This window comes from Phaethon aethereus (genome assembly GCF_964289735.1).
Source record: "Phaethon aethereus genome assembly, chromosome: 13".
Taxonomy (NCBI): domain Eukaryota; kingdom Metazoa; phylum Chordata; class Aves; order Phaethontiformes; family Phaethontidae; genus Phaethon; species Phaethon aethereus.
Genome location: NC_138589.1, coordinates 1305660 through 1329048, shown reverse-complemented (window position 1 = coordinate 1329048; position 23389 = coordinate 1305660). Strand labels below are relative to the sequence as shown.

Genomic DNA, 23389 nt, shown 5'->3' with positions numbered 1-23389 from the left:
AAGGTCTGCCCATGGCAAATTAGACAGTCTGCAGTAATGTGAGGAGAGCAGCACAGCTTCTGCATGGGGCGCTCTCCTCTTCTTCTGTTCCTGTAGCTCCCTGATTTGGATCTCCGGCTGTGCAGGTTACAACAAAGGTGGGCTATAGCATTAGGTTTCTGGCTGTGGTCCTGTACTGTGATCACCCAGAAGCTCTTAGCCTCAGAAATGCCTTTCATTTTTCCTGCCTCGGTCCTTTTAAAGTTGCTGAATGGATGCTGTCTGGGAACAACAAATGCTTACTTTCCTTCTGGTAGAGTTTGAATATTCATAGATTGAGACTTTGATGGAGAGATGCAATATTAGTGGATCAGTTCAGTGTTTTGCTTTATTCTGCTGTATGTGCTGGAGTGTATCACTAGTTTCTTCACCTTGAAAGCTAGAATCATTCTAGCTGATTTGAAGCTCATTAATCCTATATTTAACAAATGAGTACTTGGTTTTTCTTGGTAAAATATCAGGAGACCTTCAAAAGCTGTTTGGCAAAGCTTTCCCTGGCTTTGAATCTGGACAAAACTGAAAAATCGGTGTGCATTTTTCTTCGTAACAGTCCCCATTAAGACAAGGTTGAAATCTCCTCCCTTGTGAAGGGACCAGTCTGTAAGGAAGTTTGGGGCCTGTGGATGGTGCAAATGATGGAGTCACAGTGCTGTAAGGACTGGGATTTCATCACCTTCCCATCGCTCTTCATGTTATACTAGGCAAAACAGAAGTTCGAGCTGGAATGTAAAAGCAACCAGAAAATGTGTGATCTGTTTTGGCAGAAGACTTGGATAATAAGAGTAGTTAATTGGCATAATTGGCTTACTACTTTTTTATTTCCAGGGATGTGAACCAGTCACCAAGATCATCTAACAACCAGGTGAGTCAGAGCTGCCCTGCAGTCCGTCCCAAGGGCACGATGCTTCAGCTCTATTTACTGTCTTACTAAAGACCTGAGAGAAAATTCATCCCAGTTTCTTGAAGTACCGTGGGCCCCTGCTGTGCCCGAGCAGGGTGAGAAGGGGCTGCGCTGAGGCTTGGCGTTGCTCTGTTTTCTGACTTGTGCAGCAGAGAAGGAGCTGCTCAGTGCCATCCAGACTGATGGCTTCCTCGCCTTTGCATGTCGATGTGCATTTCTGTGTTCTCACAAGACCTACATCATCTAAAATGCCACCACTCACTACGTCTTACCTGCTGAGATGACTCGCACATGTGAGCTCCACGATAAGCTATTCCCAGCAAAGTAAGGGTCACAGTGGGACTGGCCTGATGGAATTTCTCATCCCTGTTAATGATACCTTCATATCTGGCAGAAAATGCTCTCATCTGAGTTGCACATGCTTCTTAAACTGCCCTCTGTGTGTGACTCCTTTAGATATTTTGAGCAGATGAAGAGACTATAGGCATATACTTCTCCAGTTGTTTGGTTATTCATAAATAAGTGAAAGAGCTGAAAAAGTGCTCTGGGAAACCTCCTTCTTACTCTACTGATAGCACAGCTCACTCGTAAGTGTTTGAGGTCGTTATTTACATTCAGAGGCCTGAACACTCTCTCTTGGTACCTGGCCAAAAGTGAATAGGATCTATTTTCTTCTGTTTTCTTTTAGATGCCAGAGCTTTGAAGGGGGTCTTGAATCTAAACAGTTGATATTCCAAGCAACCATTTATGAATTCCGTATAGGAACTTCATGTACCTTGCATTATCAGTTTATTTCTTGGGACACAAGTCTTGGAAATAGGCATTACACTGGCCCCATTTTCTGCTTTGTGTGTTACACTTCAGTCCTAGGCACAAGGGTTGACTTAATACCTAGAAGAAAGCTTGACTGACCTCTGATCCTGTTACGAATGCTTGTCCTCTCCATGCGTAGGTGACACCAGAGTTCCAGGATGAGCTGATGTGCATATTGAGGAGCCAACAGCGGGAGCTCTCTGAGCTGCGTCAGAACCAGATGGAGCTGCTGCAGAGACTCACAGATCACCTTGATGCCATTCAGAGCTCTCTTATGGGCCACGTGGAGAGGGTGATTGACTCCCAACAGGAGCAGGAGCGTATCCTTGTTTGCAAATGTTGCGTGGCAGTTGAGTGGAAGGCTGCGAGGCAGACTAGGGACATGAGGAAGGCTAAGAAAGTCAAGGATCTTGGTAGTGTGGGCCGTAGGTGCAGTAAAATATTCAGATAGCTTTCTACTGAAGTTCCGAATCTAGAGCTATATTGCAATATTTGAATAATTTTTCTCTATCTGAACTACTTAATATCTGCACTGAATTTTGTCAGCAGCTGAATTGTCTTTTCACTCTCTGTTTTGTTGGGGGTTCTTTGGGTTGTGTTTTGTTTGTTTGTTTTTTAAGATACACGTGCATCTCAATGTTTGTGTGTTGGCCACTTCAGAGAGCGTGGTTGCTTCATGAGGTATGACTAGCTTTTATTAAGCCTGGGTTTGCTCCCGTGCATTATATTGCTTATGTCCACCAATTCCATCCTGTAGAAACGTTTTTAGCAAATTGCTGCTTATAGATATTGGCCTTTTTTGTAGTGGTATTGGCTGGGATGGAGTTAATTTTCTTCATAGCAGCGTGCATGGTGGAACGTTTTGGATTTGTGACTAAACAATGTTGATAACATGCTGGTGTTTTTGCTATTGCTAAAGCCTGTTAAGGGCTCCTCTGTTTCTCCCACCGCTCCACCAGCGAGCAGGCTGGGGGTAGGCAAGAAGTAGGGAGGGGACACAGGTGGGACAGCTGACCCCAGCTGACCAAAGGGATGTCCCGTACCGTATGACGTTGTGCTCAGCAGTAAAAGCTGAGGGAAAGGAGGAGGAAGAGGGGACGTTCAGAGCGATGGCGTTTGTCTTCCTGAGTCACCGTTCCGCGTGAGGGAGCCCAGCTTTCCTGGGGATGGCTGAACGCCTGCCTGCTGATGGGAAGTGGTGAATGGATTCCTTATTTTGCTTGGCTCGCATGTGCAGCTTTTGCTTTACCTACTAAACTGCCTCTATCTCAGCCCGTGAGCTTTCTCACTTTACCCTTCCTGTCCTCTCCCCTGTCCTGCTGCAGAGGGGTGAGTTGCTGTGTGGGGCTGAGCTGCCTATGGGGGCAGCTAAGTTAACCCACAATATGTAGGGAACACTACTGTCAAGCTTCTTGTAGCTGTTTGGCTTTTCTACCACGCCTTCCAGAGCCCCTCTCTCACCCTGATAATTTGTTTGAGAGCACCCTGTTGTTTGTAGGAACACGTCAGCAATGTTATTAGACTCCTCTTTCACCAGAGCTGCAAATTTGCTCTCACTGAGCCTCGGGTGGTGAGGCTAGTGTCCATCTTTGTGGACAGGAGTGTTGAGGATAGAGAGGAAATCTGTTGTTTGTGCTCCTTAACGTGCATTCTCTTTAGAGAGAAGACTAGACCGAGCGCTGACGGAAGGACAGCAGCGCAATGGGCAGCTCCAGGAGCATCTGTCTCAGCAGCTCTCTCAGTCCCTCTCCACTGCTGTGTGTAACCGTCTGGAGAGGACCATTCGTGAGGAAACGAAGAAGACCATACCCCAGTGTGAGTGGTGCTGCCTGGGTTTTGAAGGTGGATCCCTACAGTTAGCTCCGTAGGGATTGCAAGCATGCTGCCTAAAAGTGTTGGCACTATACGAAGTAGGAGTTAGGACACCTGAAGACTAGTCGTAGCACTTTAAACCATTGCAGGCCCCCCTGTCATCTGAGGGGTTGTAGTTTGGAAGGAGGCTCCCAGAGGAGGATGCTTTTCCAGAGAGCGTGATCTGACCTTCCATTATACTCCATAAAGCTTCTGGAGTCTGTTCAGTGGAGGAAGGCAAAGAGACTAGTGAGTTTGGAAGTGTTGAGACTTGACTGGAGCAAACTTAAACTTGTCTTTGCCCTTTCTTGATGCATTGGCACCATCCATATACGGAAATGTTTGAAGATGCTGGTGGGAAAGCCTTCTGCAGCCACTAGTGTCCACCACTCTGCTTGAAGCAGGGCTACCCGCTATTCTAGATCAGGCCAGCTGTGACTTTGTCAGGGCAAGCCCTGAAAATCTTCAAAGTTGGAGATGCCACAGCCTCTGTGGTGACTTCCAGAGCTGTACTGCCTTCCTAGCAAAACGTTTCTCCTAATGTCCAACCTTAGCTTGCCAAGCCAGAGCTTGTGACCGTTGTCCCTTGCTGTGTCATATCCAAGAAGAGTTTGACTCCATTTTCTTATTTTGGGTTTTGAAGCGTAACTCTAGGGTTAAAGCTGCAACTTTGACATGCTTGTGTTGTGCCTAGGCATTTCCAAGAGCATGGACCCTATTGCTAGCCAGCTGAGTAACACTATTGCCGCCAAGCTTACTGCGGTTGAGGGGACACTGAAGGAGAGTATCACCAAGCTAGTGAAATCAAAGGTAAGGAGAACCAGACTGTAGGTTTTCCTGGGGCCATTGAGTTGTCACCTGCCTGGGTAGTGACGACTCATACCTCTTCCTCTCACCTATATCTCCAGGTAAGGGCAGTTTAGCTGCCAGTGGTCAAAGCTCTTTCCCGGTCTCATCAGGAGCAAGCTTGTTTTGCAGACCCCTGCCCACTTTGCCTCACCAGCCCTTTCTTTCCTTTACCAAGTTGTTAATTTTCTACTAGAGTAGAGATTCTCACTATAGCAGTGGTTTTAGGGCCACCTCAATTAGTGGTGAAAGTTTGACTGGCTCTTCTGCTCTCCACTCCATTCTCCATTCCTACATTATTTAGGGAGCAGAAGCCTGTTACTTACCTTGGCAGGGAATGGTGGCTTGTGGGAGAGAAGCAGGGGAAGGGGAAAGGACCCGTGCCTGACTGTGCCACCTCCCCTTGCTCTACAGCTGAACTACAGGGACATCGTGATGTTCTTGGGCAGCCCCTCAGCAAGCAGGTGCTCTGCCTGCTGTAGTCATGGTGCAGCCTGGCCAGTGGAAAGAGCTGAGGGAATACGTGTTTCTGACGCGGGGCTGTCCTTATCTGGTGCGGGTGTGTTGCAGGGACCTCCAGTGTTTGTTCACATCTTTAGTCTGCAGCAAGCTATTGGTAATTTTCTGGAATCTCTTCTGCATGTGCTTGTAAGAGCCTTACAGACAGCGTTGTGAGGGCAACGGCCGATACCCTGCAGGGGCCGATCCAGTCAGCTTACAGGGAAGCGTTTCAGAGCATCGTGTTGCCAGCCTTCGAGAAGAGCTGCCAGTCCATGTTCCAGCAAATCAATGACACCTTCAAGCAGGGCACACAGGAATGTGAGTAGGTTTTCTTCTCTGCGGAGCATATTTGCATTAGTGGCTGATGACAAGTTGGCCTTTTCTCATGTCTTTGCCTTTCAGAATTTCACTGGTGACTGTTTAACCCCTTAGCCCATCTGCGTGCTCCATTTCACACTTGGGAAATAGATGCAGAAGTGAGGAAGTCTTTGTGGGTGGTGCTGTAAGAACAGAGATTCACCTCTGGTCTCTGTAGCCCATGCAGCAGAACACTTGGCCTCGTTCCGTGAATCTGTGACTTCGTCTATTGAGTAGTAAAGGCCAGCTGTAGGATTATGGCATCCTGACGTCAGGAAGATGACGGATGGAGGGGGTAGCACTCCTGCAGCTAGGCTCTCCTCTCAGAGGGGTAATGGATTGGGGAAGGTTTAAAGAAGGATACGGGGATGATGGGAGGTTAAATAGCACCTGAACAGTGTAGACATGGTCAGGCTGGAAGAAAGAAAACTATACTCTTAAGTAAGGAAAATTGTACACTGAGGCGCTGGAGAAGATCTTTCCTGTTCTCAGGCTTGGGGTCCCATTCCTTGGCCTTCTGGGAGGCCAGGCAGGTATTAGTCTGCAGAGCTGGTTTCTGAGGGAGCCTGAAGTTGGCTGGTGCTAGCACAGCGACTTCTCTTGTCCCCAGATCTGCAGAGTGTCTCTAGCTGCTCTTTATTTTGCACCCTTCCTTTTTGTCACAAGTCTCCCACAAGTAAATAGAGCTTATATTCTTCTCCCTTTTGATCAGACCAGTTCATAAAATATGTTAAAATACAGCTTCTTGATCTCTGCAGACATGATTTTTTTTTTTTTTTTTTTTGTCGGAAATGTTCCTCCTCTTTCTTCATTGGCATTGAACTCCATCGCTAATGCAGATCACAACTTGCACTGTATATGAAATAAAATACCCTGGCTCCCCCCTTTATCTTGCCATGAACAAACAGTGCCTGTTGCAAAACAACTCGTGGCTTTGTTGCTGTATCATGTAATCCTGCATGATGGGGAGGCTGGAAGCAGGGTTTCTAGGTTAGTGTAATGCAGCCCAAAACAAGACTTGTGTGTTCTCTCCTCTCTCCCGCGCTCGTACACTGGCTCAGTAATTGTTTCTGCTGGAGAACGTGTAGAGCCTGGCAGCTGGATTGCTGCCCTGACGAGCTCCACAGGTACCGGTGGCACAAACATCTTCCTCTCTGGTTGTTGCAGATATCCAACAGCTTGAGACTCACTTGAAGAACAAGAAGGTACGAGAACAGGAGGCTCGGGAACCACTGCTGAATCAGCTTCGACAGCTCATCACCACCTTCCAGAGCTCCACGGAGCAGCTGGCTTCCAGTGTTGCAGCCAGCGTCCATGCTGAGGTGCAGCATCAGCTGCATATTATTGTGGGCAAGTAAGTTGGCAGCTGGGCTTGTGGAAAGAGATGTCAGTGAGGGGTATATGCGTGCAGAACAAAAACTCCTCCCTGCTTACTTGTAGAAACAAGCCATTTGCCACTGCAGGGCTGCTCGCTGGCTCTGCGCACAGTGTGATAAAGCGTGTGGGCTGGTGTAACTGTTGCCCTAGAGGGCACAAAATAAAGACCACAGAAGGTTTCTAACAACCGGCTGTGTCGCTGCTGCACGTGTGAGCTTGGGGCCTGCTTTTTGCAGTGTCCCATGTGCATGTTGGAGGACAGAAGGTCTTGGGGCGGCCCAAAAGTACACTCAATTCTGGCTGGCCTTCCTATTCTGAAACGTTCTTCTGGTCTTTTGAGGGCTTTTCTTCTTAACTCTGTGTCCTCGGGCATACCGACACTTTCTGCAGGCTACTCTGTCCTCCCAACTGTTCTGCAGCAATTCATGCTTGACCATCCTGGCTTCAAGATGTAATCCTGGCATTGCCTTCAGCACCTTCACGCCGTGAAGTTGGCGGCGGGCTGCCAGGCATTAAGACCGGCCAGTGGTCACCTGCGGGGCAGAATGCCCCTGTCTATTTTAAACCACTAGAACATATGTCAGAGCCCACTGGGGTCTTTGCAGATCAGACTTGCCAGGAAGGCTACCAGACTAAATTCTGGTCTCATTGCATGGGCTGTGCTTGCTCCCAGAGAAGTCTTGCTATTCTACCTGCGGCAGAGCAGGTTCGATGCTTTGTACCCTGTATAAGAGGGCAGGATCCCACCCTGGGAGGGAAAAGTGTAACACACAGCAACAGAGCCCACGCCGTGAACGGGTCATATGTGGAGAAGTCACAGGCTCAGCGGAAGCGTGTTCTTATTCTAAAGGTGTCATCTGCAGGCTAGGAAGCCGCAGCCAACAGCTCTGATGTAGAAAGCTGGGCCCATTTTGGGATGAACCTAGAGCTTAGTAGCCTTGCTTGTAAGCCAGAGACATTAAATATTTAAAAAGCTGTATAATGAGAGACTTCGTTCTCTGAAACATCACTTTCCTGCATGGAATCCCAGCATCTTCTGCGCGCACCTTGGGACGTGGTGCTGTTGGCCACAGAGCTACCTTGCGCAGAGTGTTTCCGATGCCTGTGCCTCAGGGCCATGTGTATTAACCCTTTGGGAGCCATGCTACAATAAGCAAGCAAGCTTGTCCTTTCTCGCTGGTACAAGCTTTGTGCAATGTTGTCCCTCAGCTCCTCATTTTCAGAGATGCCTTTGGGTTTCGTTTTTGTTTTTTTAGCATGCAGGAGTCTATTTTGGCCCAGGTGCAGAGAGTCATTAAAGGAGAAGTGAGCCTGGCTATGAAGGAGCAGCAAGCAGCTGTCACCTCGAGCATCGTCCAGGCAATGCGCTCGGCGGCCGGGACTCCCATCCCCTCTGCTCACTTGGATTTCCAGTCCCAGCAAACTCACATCCTTCAGCTGCTCCAGCAGGGACACCTCAACCAAGCTTTCCAGCAGGTACCTGGGCTTCCTGGCAGTGGGCATCACTCTTGTTGGGGGATGGAGTAGGGGGGAAAAGGGCTCCTTGAGGTGGGGTCATAATCTCACAACAGCTTATATAGGAGTTGACTGAAAAGACCCATGGCAGTGGACCGCTCAAGGGCTGCAGTTGCACTCTCATGCAGGCTGAGCCAGAGCTATGCAAGTGACTCCTCACGACAGGAAGGACGTTGAGGTGCTGGAGAGTGTCCAGAGAAGGGCAACGGAGCTGGTGAGGGGTCTGGAGCACAAGTCTGATGAGGAGCAGCTGAGGGAACTGGGGGTGTTCAGTCTGGAGAAGAGGAGGCTGAGGGGAGCCCTCATCGCTCTCTACAGCTGCCTGAAAGGGGGTGGTGGTGAGGTGGGGGTTGATCTCTTCTCCCAAGTAACCAGCAATAGGACAAGAGGAAACAGCCTCAAGTTGCACCAGGGGAGGTTTAGGAAATTGGATATTAAGAACAATTTCTTTATGGAGAGAGTGGTCAAGCATTGGAACAGGCTGCCCAGGGAGGTGGTAGAGTCACCATCACTGGAGGTGTTCAAAAGATGTGTGGATGTGGCACTTTGGGACATGGTTTAGTGGGCATGGTGGTGTTGGGTTGACGGTTGTACTTGATGATCTTAAAAGTCTTTTCCAACCTTAATGATTCTGTGCTCTATGAAGTTCCCTGATTTTTGTGGCAGTTAAGTTCCCTCCTCCCTGCCCATGCTCTGTCAGGACAGCGTCAGTGCTCCAGTAAGCCGGAGTGTTTTGCCATCAGCGGTGGCACATGGTGCATCCCTGAAGAGCAACAGCTTCATAAGCCTCTCCAGGCAGATCTACCAGCTGGGACCTGACCTTGCCTTTGCCTTTGACTGTGTAGGCAGTCTTTGAGCTGCTGCAGACAAATTCCTCTGGGAGCAATAGCAATGCTGTGCCAGTGGGCTGGCAGGGGATGCAAACATGGCCCCGCTCTATGCTGTGAGCTGTAACCTGCTCCCCTCCGTCTGGCTGTGGTCTGTTCAGCTTAGAACAGACACAAGTGTCCTCCGAGTACAGACTGAGAGCCTAAATGTGGTCCTGTTTGCACGTACAGCAGGGTTTGCAGAGAATTCTACTCCCAGAGGAGGCTGGCGAGCCGTTGAGCTGCCCCGCAACAGAGAGCTGCCTCGTGCTCTGTCCCGTGTCCCTCACCTGCCTGTTGTTGCCTCTGCATTTCAAGCTGTGTCCTCCTTGCAGGCTCTAACAGCAGCTGATCTCAACCTGGTCCTGTATGTCTGTGAGACTGTGGATACTCAGCAAGTATTCGGACAGCATCCGTGCCCGCTGTCCCAGCCTGTGCTCCTCTCCCTCATTCAGCAGCTCTCCTCGGATTTGGGTACTCGTACGGAACTGAAGTTGAAGTGAGTATGAGCAGAGTGCCGGGTCTGAACCTGTGCAGACCTGTTCCTGGCTCTGGCTTTAAATTCACTGCCTGGCAGTGGAAGGTGGTGCTTTAACGAAGGTTGGAGCTTCTTTAGCCTGTTACTGGCATGTGAACAACCCGTAATGACTTGGAAGAAGATGTAGACATGGCCACGGAAAGCTTTGCTGCCCGGAGGTGGTAGTAGGAGGGGTACCCAGCGGTAGGTGCTGTTACCTCCTGGATTGTAGTCTCTGAATACTCTTTGAGGTCTGTGCAGCTATCTCCTTGCACCAAGGAACCCTGCGGAGGCAAAAGGGAGGGATAGTGCCATGTTTCCTGGATAGCTGAACATCCAGAGCAGCTGTGCTCCGTCCTCGGTTCTTAACCCTTCGCTGGAATTCGTGTCGGCAGTTTCTCATTGTGACGACCAGACAGGTTCAGTTGGAGGTGGCAGCAGGAGCTACTGGAAGTAATGTCAGTTAGATGTTCCAAGCAAAGTTCGTGTGACAAAATAGTGACTGTGCTGATACTTGCCATGAGCATTTTTAGTCAGTGAGTCAGTGAGTGTTACCTGTCCTAAAAAAGTAACTCATTAAGATACTTGCAGGTTTTGACCATGGCTTATATGGAAAACTACTTAAATCGAGTTTTTAAACTCAAGTTAACAATAGCAATAAAGCAAGCTAGAAAAACTGAAAAAGAGCTTTGAGTTATAGAAGAGCTGGTAATCAGAGCTGAAGTTGCTGCTGTTAAGTTCAGGCTGGTCTGTTAGGGAAAACCTTTTGCAGTGACCACGTTGCCTTGCTCTCAGGCTGCAGTTTGAAAGTTTATGGCTCGTCTGAACTTCAGAAAGGTTTGTCTTTCAGTCTTCCTCCACCCGTTCCTGAATAGACATAGTTATATTGGAAGACCACCTTAAATATATCCCTACATGAAATAAGCCTTACTGCTGAGGATTTTTACTGTCTGATTCTTCTTATGCTAAAAAAGCATCAAAGAAGATATCTACAGAGCTGTGACCGGGCATGGCCTGTGGCCAAGTGCCACCTCCAGCTCTGCTCTAGCTTGCTATTGTGCCTGCTTGGTTCAGGCAAGCCAGGTTGTGTTACACGTACTGCAGACTGGAAAATACGTCCTTGCATGTTGAAGAAGGGATAGGGAGACCCTGCTGTGAGTCAACAACATGTATTTTCTGGTGGCTGAACGTACTGCACTGAGTTTGGGTGGGTGGAGGAACTAAACTGTGCACCTTCAGCGCTAAAATGAAGGGCATCGAGTTGGGATCGCACGTCGTTGGGTTCTAACCCTGCTCTCTCTCCGGCAGTTACTTGGAGGAGGCGGTGATGCACCTGGACCACAGTGACCCCATCACCCGAGACCACATGGGGTCAGTCATGAACCAGGTGCGGCAGAAGCTCTTCCAGTTCCTGCAGGTGGAACCCCACAACACGCTGAGCAAGCCTGCCCGTCGCCTCATGATCATGCTCCAGGGCCTGGTCACGCCTGGCATGACCTAGGAGGACCTGGCTACCTTGGGGGCTGCCCCATGGAAGCCCACCCAGCAAATCCAGTAGTTACTAACCACGTATGGCTTGCGTTAAGAGCTCTTGCCAGGATATCTATCAACATGTGTGTGATGTCTCGAAGGCAAATGCCATCTGTGTATAGTCCCAAATAGTCACTGAACACTCACTTGGCTTATTTTTCCTAAATAGCCTATTTTTCAGAGAGTTAAGTCCCTGAGGCTGGCAGTCCCAGTCGCATTCAGCAGAAGCTGATGGATTTCTTACCCCTTTAGTTCGGAATCCGCTGCGGGGAGAAGGGAGGTGTGCCCTGAGCTCTGAGCAAGGGGCTGCTGCAGCCACATGCTCCTCGTTGACCCAAAACTAGTCCCCCCATCTTAGTCAAGGACTCGAACTCCTCCTCCCTGGTGGGGTGAGTAGGTGGGAGGAGATCAGCCGAGCGGGAAGGGGCTTTCATTACCTGCCGCTGCAGTGGGGACCCCAGCCCTTCCTACGTGGTGCAGGCAGGTTTGGGCAGGGGGGCTGTGTGTGTGCCCTGAGGAGGTGCTCTGGGTCTGCGCCAGCCCCCCGGGGGCCATCGGTTCTGTTGTGTGTCGGAGCATGTCCATGGTTCAGACGTTAGTTTTGATTTGACATGGGGGGGGGTGTTTCTTTTTATCTAAATTTTGAATTTTTTTTTTTTTGAAATAACATTAAGAATTCAATAAACTTTTTGAGAAAAAAATAAAAGGTTCTGTTGATAAGGAAGGCTTGTCCAATGGCCAAGCCCCGGGGGGGGGGTCTGCTCCGCCTGGGGCGGGGCTGGAGGCGGTGGCGGAGCGCCGGAGCACACAGCAGCGGCGGCGGCAGTGGCTGGGTCCGCACCATGGGCTGCGGCTGCTGGCGGCTGCTGGGCGTCGTGTGCCCGCTGCTCTTGCACCTCGGTGAGTGACCCCGGGACCCCCCTCTCTGTCCCCGCCGGGGGGGGCGGCGGTGGGAGCAGGATCCGGTTGCCCCGAGGCTCAGCTCGCCACCCTGCAGTGCTGGGCGAGGAGGAACTGGCTCTGTGGCGCTGCCCGGGGGTCCCTCTGCTCCGGCTCTCCAGCCCGGAGCAGTGCCCCAAGCCGGCCCTGCCCGCTGACCCCATGCTCCCCCTGGCTTTCCCTGCCTGCCCTCGTTCGCCCGGGGCCCAGAGGGCATCCTGCCTGCGGGGTGAACAGTCACCCGGCAGATCCTGCACCTGGCCGACCCCCTCGTCTCACCTCCGTGCTCTCCTGCTCCCGCCGGAGCCGAGGGAGGACACTGTCCATCTACGCTCTCCTGCTCCGGAGAGACACCATCCAGCTCCGGGCATGGCGGGTGCCCAGTGGCATCCCTGCCCCGAAGAGGGATGCGGGAGCCTGGGGGCGAACCTGGTCCGGCGGCGCTGCACAGAGGGTGGAGGATGGGGACAGCCGAGCCTGGGGAAGCTTTCGGGCTCCAAGGGTGGATGATTCAGGTCCTTCCCCAGAAGCAGGACGGCTGCGTTGGCGCTCACTTGGAGCCGAGGATGCCCCACCGCACCCCAGGCTCCCTCCCTGCGTTTCCCTCGGGGGGGGGGGGCGGGTCTCCCCACCGGAGCCGGCAGCAGGTCTTTCCCATGTGGTTTTTGCGGCAGGGTAGCGGGGGTGATGTGCCCTCCTGGCTTCTCCTGCCTGCCTCGTGCCGAGGGAGCTGGGCGGAGGGGAGGGCTCACGCTGGGTGCTGGAGGAGCCCGGGAGGCCAAAGCCCAGCCTGCGGCAGGGACCAGCCAGCCAAGGGCAGGCATCTGCTGGCCCTACCACCTGGTGTGTCCCTGGGCTGCCGGGAGGCACGCTTGTTGCCCGGCTGGGTTGAAAGAGAAGCAGCGGATCCCACTTTCTCCCTCGATACCTGCGGTATTTGGACCCGCGTGGCTGACATCAAGCCGAGACGTTCCTCAGTGATGTGGTCGGGGTTTTTTTCATCACAAACAGCCGCCATGCTCCGTGATGGGCTGAGGTTTCAGGCTTGCCCGGGTGTTGGTCGCTTTGCTCAGGGCCTTGTTCCAGGGGCACAGGCGTGGGATGCCAGCGGCACGGCGCACGGCTCCCTGGAGACTTCCTGGCCGCCTCGGCAGCCGCCAGGCAACTTTCGGTCACTTCTGGGGTCACCTTCCTGCAGGGGACCCCGCCGGGACCGTCCTCATGCCTCTTCAGCGTCCTCGGCTTAGAGAGCTCCTGGGCGCACACGCGTGGCACTTCTGAAAGTCTCACAACCTCCCGTGGCGTGGCCCTGCGGGACCCCGGGCCAGAGCCGAGGACCATGCAGTGTTTCCCCGTGACCCGGCCACACACCCGCTCTTTTTGGGCTTCCCCCGGGCCATGGATGGCACCCACGATCGTCTCCAACACACCCCGTCACCCACTGTCCTGTGGCTGGCACTGGGGCTCGGCCAGTCCTCTTGCGGAGCAGAGCAGGGAACTGGGGCTTCCCAGGGTGAAGCAGATGGAATTGCACTTGTGCCTCTTTCTTTTGTGCTTTTTCCTTCCCTTTTTCCTTCCCCTTTCCCCTTCATCTTCCCCCTTCCTGCTTCCCCCTTCCCCTTCCCTCCCACTGCGGGAGGAGCAGGGACTCCAGCTTGTCAAGCCTTTGCTTTCTTTTGTTTTTTTTTCTGTTGTAGTTGCAAATTAATCTTTGCTGTTAGGGGATAAAGCCAGGACAGATGGCTCCGGGGAGAGCCCGGGAGGCCCGAGGCAAAGCGGCCGGCACGCTGCTCTTCCCCTGTGGCTAATGGCAGCATCGCTTGCGGGGTCATCTCATCGTGCCTCGTCGGGCTCCCGGGCCAGGAGCGAAGGTTCACTCTGAGCACCTGGGGAGAGGATGCCGGGGGGTCCGGCGGGATGTGGAAGGGGCTGCCAGCCCCTCGCCACATTTCGGAGCCCCGGAGCCGGGCAGGCGATGGCCATCAGGGGATAGCCCTCGCCGGGGAGGGGCTCAGCTCCGTCTCTCCTCTCCCCCACAGCTGCGAGCCAGGAGCCCGTCAGCATGGAGGGGAAGTGTGACACCATCTACAAGGGCTTTGCCGGCTGCCTCATCAGCCTGGGGGACAGCATGGCCCAGAGCGTCCGGCGGCAGCGGGAGGAGAGCGGGGAGGAGGCGCAGGAGCTGGACACCATCTGCAAGTGAGTGTCCCCGTCCCCGTGGGAGCTGCTGGGACGGCCGGGTGACCTGCCACCGGCCGTCCCCTCCGCTCCTGCCCGTCTCCCCAGGTCCTGGGACGACTTCCACGCCTGCGCCAGCGAGGTGCTGTCGAGCTGCCCCGAGGAAGCGGCCGCCATCTGGGAGTCGCTGCGGCAGGAGTCCCGCAAGATCCAGTTCCAGGGGAACCTGCAGGAGCTGTGCAGTGCCCGGGGACGCCTGGCCAGCGCCCGCGGCTCGCCGGCCGCCGAGACCAACCAGGCCACGCTGCGGGGCTTGGCCGTGCCCCTGCGCTCCCGTCTCCTGGCCCTGCTGGCCCTGCCGCTGCCGCTGCTGGTGCCGCGGCTCTAGCCCTGCCCGCCCGCGGGGTGCCCGGGCACAGGCACCCGCGGTCCCCGCCGAGCCCACCTCCCGCCCCGGGCATCCCTGGCGGGGCATGGTCCTCTCCTGCGGCCCTTCAGATGGATTTATATTTATATTAAAAGACGCTTTTACATTTCTCCTGTCTCTCTGCCATGGGATGCCCCTCGCAGCCTTCCCAAGCGCCGGGTTCGCTCCAGGGGATTGGAGAGGAGATGATCCCTGGACCAGCCCCCCGGGGAGGGCTCTGCGGCTCTGTCCCCCCGGCACATCGCCCGCGGCAAGGCTGGGCAGCCCACGGGGCCACGACGGCCCCAGGAAGGGCTGTACCGGGGATTGCCACCGCCCTGCTGTTCCCTGACAGCTGTTTTTCAGGGCTAAGCATAAAGGATATTCCCTTTAGAGACGGGTCAAATGGTTTCTTTATTTTAAAGGGCATCTTAGGAAAATACAGTGCACGTATTTCTCTTTTTCCCTTTTCGGCAGCTGATAGCTTGTCCTCTGATGGGCAACTCCAGCGGCATCAGACAATTTTCTGAAAGAAATCCTATTTTCCATCCCTTTTATTTTGGTCCTGCTATATTCAGTCCTGTTAATGGTCATGGAGGAAATTGGGGTTTGCAGGGAAGAGAGGAGGGGTTTTTTAGCCAAGATTAGATAAATTAAAAAAAACGAGGAACTGGAGCTCTCATCCAGGCCCAAGTGGGACTTGATGAAGTTAAACCAAGATGATGTGCTGGAGTTTAACTTGGTTAAACTTGTGGCTATCACTGGAAGATGCTGTTATTCCCATCCCTGGTGTGTTACGCTGCAAACTTCAGATTTTTTTTTTCCTAGCACACTAAAACCCATTGCGGCAAAACAGTTTCCCTTAGACGTGGGCAGGGAACAGCCATCTCTCCCCGCCCGCCACCTAAAGGGCCATTAAAATTGCACATGGGCCACCTCATTTATTGCACAGATCAATGGCTCCTCGCTGGCGCAGCCCGAGGCTCCCGGCAGCAGTGGCGGGTGGATCTGGCCGGCATGTGCAGTTTCTTTGATTTCTGGGAGGACTTTAAATCATCCCCCGGCCGCGGGGCACGGTCGTGGGTTTGGTCCCGGGAAGCCTTTGTGCACTGGCTCGTGTCTGAAAGCCTTCGGCGTGCGAGCAAGAAGCTGAGTTATCACCGTCCACGTCGAGCCGGGGAAAATTATTGCTTGTTTAATTGCAAAACCTCTTCCTGTGAGGTCCGGTCACTTAAATGTGTGATCCTCGACCTCTGGGATGTCACCCCGGCTGCGCCCGTCCCCTGCCAGCCTGCGGGGCCGGGAAACGCTGCCTGGATTGACGTGCCGTGGGGCATGAGCGGTCGCTGCCGATCCCTCAGCTTTGCGGGGGGATCCCGTATTTATTTCGCCTTAGTTATTTCATTAACCAGCCTGGAGGTGGCTTGGGGAGGGACACAGAGCACCGCAGGAGGAGGAGCGGGGACAGGCTGCCTTTGCCGGGGGATGGTGCCAAGCCCAGGGCTGGGTGCCCCACGGGACATGGGGCAAAGCACCGTCCTGGCTCTCCTCAGCCCGCGGCTGCCATTGCCCGTGTTTAACGCCGGTGTTGGGGGGTTAATCCGCCGATTTTTCCCTTTCCAGTTCCTGACAATCCTGTGTTTGAGGATGAATTAGTGCCGGATCCCTGCAGGGTGGCTAAGAGGATAAACACCGGACGGGCGCCGGCCACGCAGCGCCCGTCGCCCCACCGGCATCTCCATGGGGCCGGGAGCAGTGGGCTCGCTGCCACGGACTGCTCCCCACTGTCCTCCGGCAGGGTGGTGGGAGGTGGCCGTGTAGATGGAGGGCCACCAAAGCTGTGGTGCTCTGCCGGGCCGTCACCGCGATGGTGACACGGACGTGCACCAAACCGCGCCGCTTCGATCCAAGCACTCCAGATGTTTGATCCCGCACGCAGAAAGACGTGCTGCACATGTCCCATGCCCTGGAAGATGTCACCGCACGTGCCCCGCACCCTTGGCTATGTCACCATGTGTCCTGCAGCCGGAAGGTGTCACCGTACGTGACACCAGAGTATGTCACTGCACAGCCTGTGGGCACTGATGGCTCCTGGGAGCCGGGGCTGGGATTTGGGAATGCTGGGCTGGGCTGGGCCTGTGGATCACCGCTGCCTGGTGACACCCCATGGTGCAAGGGCCCATAACAAACCACTGCCCTAAACCCACCATCACCGTGTTACCCCTAGTCCTCCTTCAAGGAGGTGCCCCCAAGGCTGGGAGTGGCAGAGTGATGGCAAGGACGGGCACGTCGACCCCCAGGAAAGCTCTCCAGGTGCTCCAAAATTGGGACAAGCAACCGGTGTCTGTCCTCCCATTGGGTTCAAGGGTTTGTGGCAAGGGTTTGGGAGAATGCTGCGGCCATGTCCCGGCGTGGGAAGGGACAACGTCCTCGTTCCTGGCCCCAAAACAAACAGCTGGCTCCCTGCACGCTGGCCAGCATCTTAAAGCAACTGCTCAGGCTGAAACCCGCTGTCGCTGGATGGGGGGGACAGGGACCGGTGGCCCCCGGCACCGGGCACCTCTGAGCACCCGGCGTGCTGTGAAAACCCATCGCTCCGGTTATGAAACTCCAGCGACCTACTTTACACTCCCCGCTTTTGTTCTTAATTCCCAGATATGGCTGCTCTCCAGGTTTTGCCCATCAAGGCAAATTAATTGGAGTAGATCCTAATTTGCTCTCTGCTATTCTTTGGGCAGAAGATTAAATGCTCTGCAGACATTATCTCCCTCTCTCTTTCCTAAGAGACAAACCTGAATTATTAAAAAAAAGGAAAAAAACAAAAAAGAAAAGGGGATAAAGGAAGGCCGAGTTAGGTGGAGTTGATGTTTGAATTCACTTTTTTGTAATCGCAGAAGGGGCCGAGGAGGCCCCCGCATCCCTGGGCAGCTGGAAGCAGATGGTGACACTATTCTGGGCAGCTGTGTGAGTGGGTCAGCACACGTAGGATGGTGACACGAGGGCCAACCTCCCGGCCACGCCGCCTGCCGCCTCCGCCACACGATGGTTGAATCCTCCTTTCCTTTGCCCAGGGAAATTCCTGCTGGCGAAGGAATTCCTCCTCGTCTGTGTGGACGCACCTGGGTTTCTCCAACAGGATGGGCTGGAGCTGTGCCAGGGCCACCAGTGGAGGTGGTCACGGTCCCCAGCGTCACCCTCCCAATCCGGTGCCCCCACGGAGGAACACACCCAGGCACCAGCCTTGCCGAGCAGATCTGCCTCCAGCATCGCCGGCACCCCGGCACGCTGGGGAGAGAGGGAGCGTCGGGAGCCGTGCGTAGCCTGGAGGACACTATGTCGCGGGGCTGGCTGCCGTCCGAGCTTGCGCAGGGATTTCTGCCGAGCCAAATGTCCAACTTCCCACAAGGAAACGCCAAAAGGCAACCTCAATCCCTGTGGATCGGACGCAGCGGGAACGGCTGAGCCGGAGTCACCTCTGCCGCTGGGGCTGTGCTCAGTGCCCAGCCTGGCACCCCGTCTGCACTCAGCTTTGGGGCTTTTGAGGCATATGGAAAGTTGGATTTCTTTTTTAAGCAGCTTTAATTGAACATCCTCCCTCTCCGACCTCTGCTCAGCCTTGCTGGGACAACCCTGAGCGGTGGCCCGGCGTGGCCACTGAGGCACAGGCTCACTGCCGCATGGGGCTGGGATGTGGCTCGGAGGTTTCCTGCTTGGCCGCGTGTCCGTTCGATGGCAGACGAGGGACGCCGTTCCGCTCTGCGACCTTCCTATGGCCTGGCACAGCAGGAAGCCCCAGGCTCTCTGAATTGCCCCGTGCCCTGGACGTGCAGTGATGTCCCAGGGAGCTTGGGGGTGCCGGGGGATGCTGGAGGCAGTGCTGACTGTTTCCATCTCTCCGCAGGGAACTACAGCTCGTTACGCCCCAGATCTGGCTGGCAGCGCTGCAGGTGGGTGTTGGATGCAAAGGGAGCTCCGGAGGTCTCTCATTCGAGCTCCTGCTCCAAGCAGGCTTTACCCCAGTGCTGCAGCAGGCTGCTCAAGGCCGTCTCCAGAGGAGCTGTGCCTCTCCGAGGAGGGAGGATTTTCCATCTCTCTGGGTACCCAGCATGGGCTTGGTGGTCCCAGCCTGTGTTTAACAGCTTCCGCAGGAGAAGCCATGAGGGAGCCGCTGATGGGAGAAGCAAAACCTGAAGGGGAACTCATCCTTGCAGAGGGATGGTGGTTCCCAGGAGGGAGCAGCCAGGCTGCGGGGCCACATCTGCTTGCTGCTTCTTCGTAGAGATCCTTGCCTCGACGGGCTGAATCATCCCCAAGGCACTGGAGGCAGGCTGCGGGTCTTGGGGGGGGTAAGAATTGGCAGGGGATTTCTGAAGCGGCAAGCAAAGAGGAGCAGGGTGAGGCTCCTCTCTTGGGAGAGCAGCATCTTGGAAGGGAGGAGGCAGAACCAGGTGAAAGTCAATCAAGAAACAACCAGAAGATGACAGCCCATGTGGCAGACAACAGCAAAACCAGCTGTTAGACCGTGCCCAAATACAGCGCTCTGTGTGAGCAGGCCAAAAACCTGTTATCAGTCCCCTCTTGCAGGAGAGACAAAAACTGGTGGGGCTTGGCCAGAGCATTGCTCATGGGAGCCCGGGCACCCAGAGCCCGGTGGGGCTTCACAGCCCGCCACCGGCACGCTCAGCAGCAAGATACTTATCCCAGTCATGAAATATTTCTTGCTGTAGTTGGAGAAATGACTCCAGATTGAGTAACGGTTTCAGCGGTCAACTGACGCTGATCCCAAACTCAAAACAGGGGCCCAAACCGGCAGGCAGAAGATCACGTAGATGAGAGGAAGGCTCCCCAAGATCCCTGCCCGCTCTCAAGCTCCGTCACAGATTTCACACTTCCTCCAGACCTTCCACACCGAGCTACAGGTCCTTCCTGGCCTCGTCCCTGGGTAGTTTGCCGGGCAGGTATGTTGGCTTTGCACGGATGTCTGGTGTGAAGTTCTCTTGGCTCCGGTGGGTCTCAGAGCACTACCACAGCATAAATAATACACGAAAGAGCCTCTCTGATTGAAGTTCTCAGAAGTTCGTGGTTCTGGCCCAAGAGTTCCATACGTGTTGGCTCTTTGACAGTTTTGTCCTGACAATTAGCACTGGTGATGGACCTGTAACTGCCTCATTTGATGTTCTCATTAGCCCGCCAGGAAACAAAGCTGTGCGGAAGAGACTAATGGAAGAGGGGAACCCATCCTTGCAGAGTGGTTATCCCTGTCTCAGCAACTGTGGCCAAGGGGAGGCAGCCCGCTGCTGTACTCCCATCCGTAGCCGCCGGGCTGACGAAGAGAGGTGCATGCTTTTTAATTTGCTGGTGGCACCAAGCTGGAATGATCTTGGGAAATGGCCTAAATGACGGGACCAACTTTAAGAGGGACATGTGTAGGGTTTTACATGTAGGGCACAGGCTAAGCCACATCCCAGGGACAAATGCGGGGGACATCTGCTGTGGAAACATCTCCAGAAAGAAAATAGGGTGGCTTATAGGGCTGAAAGTGTACCAGCAGCACCACTGCTGTGTGGGAAAACAAGAACAGGCTAATTTCCCTTGAAGGAAACTGTACAACTCATCGGATCTGCTGAGTACAGCCCAAGCAGCCCCTTCTCAGACCTGCCAGTTGTTATCTCTGTACCTTATCTGGAATTACATGGAAAAGAAACTGATGATAGTAGCATGCATCAGCAGGTGTAACTTTTATTACGGTATGACTTACTAAGCATTTTAAACAGCTGAAGAGCCCAGGAGTGTTAAAATAAAAGCATCTATTTTTAAAAGCGTGGTAGGAGTGTGAAAATAGCCCCTCTCCACCTGAACTGTGTCGGGAATGACATGACAGCCAGGCTGGAAAACAAGCCCGACAGTGTTGCATTATTGTCTTCCCTGGAGAAAGAAGTGCTGTCAGCATCTCTGCAGGAAGGTCTCATCCCTCGCCCCACTGCTTTCAGGTCATCTAGGGATGAAACATGGAGAGTTTGGTTTAGGGATGGGGAAAGGGTATGAGAAGAAAGTCCACTAGCAGTTACTAAGCAAGCTTTGCGGGTTTTGTGGCACTTAGTAGCGGGGGAAAAGAAAGGAGAAAGGAATGTGCCTCATTATTCTGTTGCGCACAAGAGCTAGCCCACAGGGACCGTGTTTTCCCTGCCAAGGAAAAGGGCTGATGCTTCCGGGCGATTTTCTTGCAAAAGGAGTGTTTTTCCAGAGCCCCGCAGCCCAGCAGGGAGCCCTCGGGGCCGCTCGGCAGGAGCAGCACTCCCAGGCGCTGCTGGGGATCCGTTTGGGCCGGCTTTGGCTCCGAAAAGGAGGCGAGGAGTCGTCCCTCCTTGGGCAGCGGGTCACCATGGCAGCCCCTCACAGGCAGGAGTGTGGGGAGCGGGAATACCACGCCTGTCGGGGGGCCTCTTGCTCTGCCCCGGGGGCTGACGGGGTCCTGGGACCCACGGGGCTAAGGGGGCTCCCGGGCCCTGTGGGCTGAGGCGGGTCCCGGGGCTGGTCGGGGCCCTGGAGCCCACGGAGCTGTGGGGGCTGCCTGGAGCCCGTGGGCCTGAAGGGGATCCAGGGGCCCGTGGGGGCTCCCGGGGCCCGTAGGGCTGAGGCGAGTCCCGGAGCCGGGGAGGGCCCTCGGGCGGGTGTTCTCGGCGGCCCCGGCAGGGGGCGGTAGAGGGCGGGACGGCGGAACAAGCACCACCTCCCCACCCCGCCGCGGCCCCGCCCGCCGCCGCCTCCGCCAATCGCCGTGCGCGGGGTCCCCGCCCCCTCGGGCGTCCCCGGCGCTCGGGGATGACGTCAGGAGGCGGTGCCGAGCCGCGGGCCGGAGTGGGTCGAGGTGAGTGCGGGATCGGCCGCCGCCCGGGGCCGCCCGCTCCGCTCCGCCCGGGCCAGGTGGGCGGGCAGCTCGGGCTCCGGCCGCCCCTCCTTCCTTCTCTTCTTCCTCTTCCTCCTCCTCCTCCTCCTCCCTCTCTGGGTGTTGGCGGCTGCGGTGCGGCCCCGGGAGGGCGCGGGCGCGGCGGGCCCCGGCGCCTCAGCCCTGCTGCTGCCCGCGGCGCTGGGCCGCGAGTACGGGCGGGCCGGGGAGGGAGCCCCGACCGCCTCCCGGAGCGTCCCCTCACCGGGTCGGGCGTGGTGCTTCCCAGGCCTGGAGCCGGGCCTGCCGCGGGACCAGCTACCGGCACCGGCCCTGGGTCCCCTGCCTGGAAAGGATGGGGGGAAAAACGGTTCTAGTTCGGGCAGAGTTATGAAAAATGATCCGAATTTTGGAAATCCCCGTTGGTTTGACCGATTCTGGCTTGCCAGCGACCCTGGCACAGCTGCCTGGAGTGCCGCAGAGCCCCGGCCCCCGGTTTCCTCTCAGAAACCCACCGCAGGCTTACACTGTGCGACTGGTGATACCAAGTTTATGTCGGGCAGTAAGAGGCATATTAGAGATTTATTAGTAAAACTAAAGGTAAGGCGCTTTCAGAAATGCTGTGTTGGCATAGGTGTGATTTGAAGGTTGCTGCGTGTGAGCATTATGCAGTTAAGAGCTGGCATCTTCAAAATTCCTTACTGGCATCTCCTAGAAAAGCAAAATTAAATAGCTTCTAAGTTGTGAGACATTTAATTGGTGGTGGAAGGCCCACCAGGCCTCGGGTGGGTTAGTCAGGTGGCTGACACCCCTCATCCACAGGGACACTCTCAGGCATTAAACCATTAAGTCCCTGATTTCTTCAAAGAGATGGAAGATGCTTCTGAATCGGCAGGAGTTGAGGTGTTGCCCTGCTGAGCCGTGGGACGCAACGTGCTGGTTGTCCGAGGAGAGAGCGGGTAGCCGTTGAAGCGTAAACCTCCCATTCCTTCTCACCACTTGTAACCGTAGCTCAGATGTGCTGGCCTCCCAGATGGTTTGGCACCTGCTGAGTATGCGATTTCCTGCTCACAGGGCGCTTGTAAAGGCTTCATTTCTCTAGCGTGTTAGTTCTTTCTCCCCCATTCTTGGTGATTATTACACAGGAGCGTTTCCACCTGTGCGGACGTGGAGTTACGTGTTTTGTTGCTGGCCAGGGCATGCAGTTCTGTGGGTCTGTAGGCTTCACTGAGACCCTTGCATGTAGGAGGAAAGGCCGCTGTTACACTGACAGTTGATGCCTGATCTCACTTAATGTTATTAGTGGATTTATATATGACGTTTTCAAGCTCAGCATTTGAGGTTTTGTTTATGGGTGGGGCATTTTACACAAGTGCTTCTCTATGTGCGGAATCACTCTGTTGACGGATGCTCTCATTCCATTTCTCTGTTAACTTAAAGTGCCATAATGCTGGGAAAAATTTTCCGTAGGAGGCATTATTCAGTACCAGCTATAGTATTTTATGTATTTTTTTGTCACGGTACTTTAATCTGAAAGAACACCCAGTGACAGGACAGCCCGTGGTGAAAGTCAGTTAAGCTTTCTGTGGAGTTTTTTTATTTCTACTGCTTGCACCTTAGCATAGGCATGTTTGTGCATAGTTGGTGCGCTTAATTTTGCGGTGCTGCCAGGAGGTCTTCCATGAGAGGTTACTTTGATGTCTGATGTTAAAATTAAATCTTAACTAAAGCCTTGTTTTCTTTCTAGGTTGGATGTAAAGTCTAAACTTCTTCCGGGTGTGCCTCTAAAACATTTCTTGTTTGTCCACGTAATTTTCCCGATGGAAGACCAGCCGGGGTTCCCTTTCTGCCGTTTGTGCTGAGTAGT

At 54.4% G+C, this 23389-nt stretch overlaps 2 protein-coding genes across 2 annotated transcripts in view; both read left to right on the top strand.

Annotated features, from left to right (window-relative positions):
* The window catches only part of EDC4 (enhancer of mRNA decapping 4), a gene marked incomplete at both ends in the record, with an annotated part of 38847 nt that extends 27763 nt beyond the window's left edge, over positions 1 to 11084 (top strand). Inside the window, 9 exons of the mRNA XM_082005712.1 lie at positions 865 to 901; positions 1893 to 2073; positions 3413 to 3568; positions 4299 to 4414; positions 5104 to 5269; positions 6476 to 6662; positions 7942 to 8161; positions 9402 to 9565; positions 10892 to 11084. Coding sequence (XP_081861838.1) covers positions 865 to 901; positions 1893 to 2073; positions 3413 to 3568; positions 4299 to 4414; positions 5104 to 5269; positions 6476 to 6662; positions 7942 to 8161; positions 9402 to 9565; positions 10892 to 11084 — 1420 coding nt within the window. The remainder of the gene's footprint in view (positions 1 to 864; positions 902 to 1892; positions 2074 to 3412; positions 3569 to 4298; positions 4415 to 5103; positions 5270 to 6475; positions 6663 to 7941; positions 8162 to 9401; positions 9566 to 10891) is intronic.
* A 309-nt stretch (positions 11085 to 11393) lies between these two features.
* NRN1L (neuritin 1 like) lies at positions 11394 to 14861 on the top strand. The gene is made up of 3 exons (XM_082005873.1): positions 11394 to 12013; positions 14092 to 14251; positions 14339 to 14861. The coding sequence occupies exons 1-3, from the start codon at positions 11848 to 11850 to the stop codon at positions 14616 to 14618; spliced, it is 606 nt and encodes a 201-aa protein (XP_081861999.1). The 5' UTR covers positions 11394 to 11847; the 3' UTR covers positions 14619 to 14861.
* Positions 14862 to 23389: the final 8528 nt, after the last annotated feature.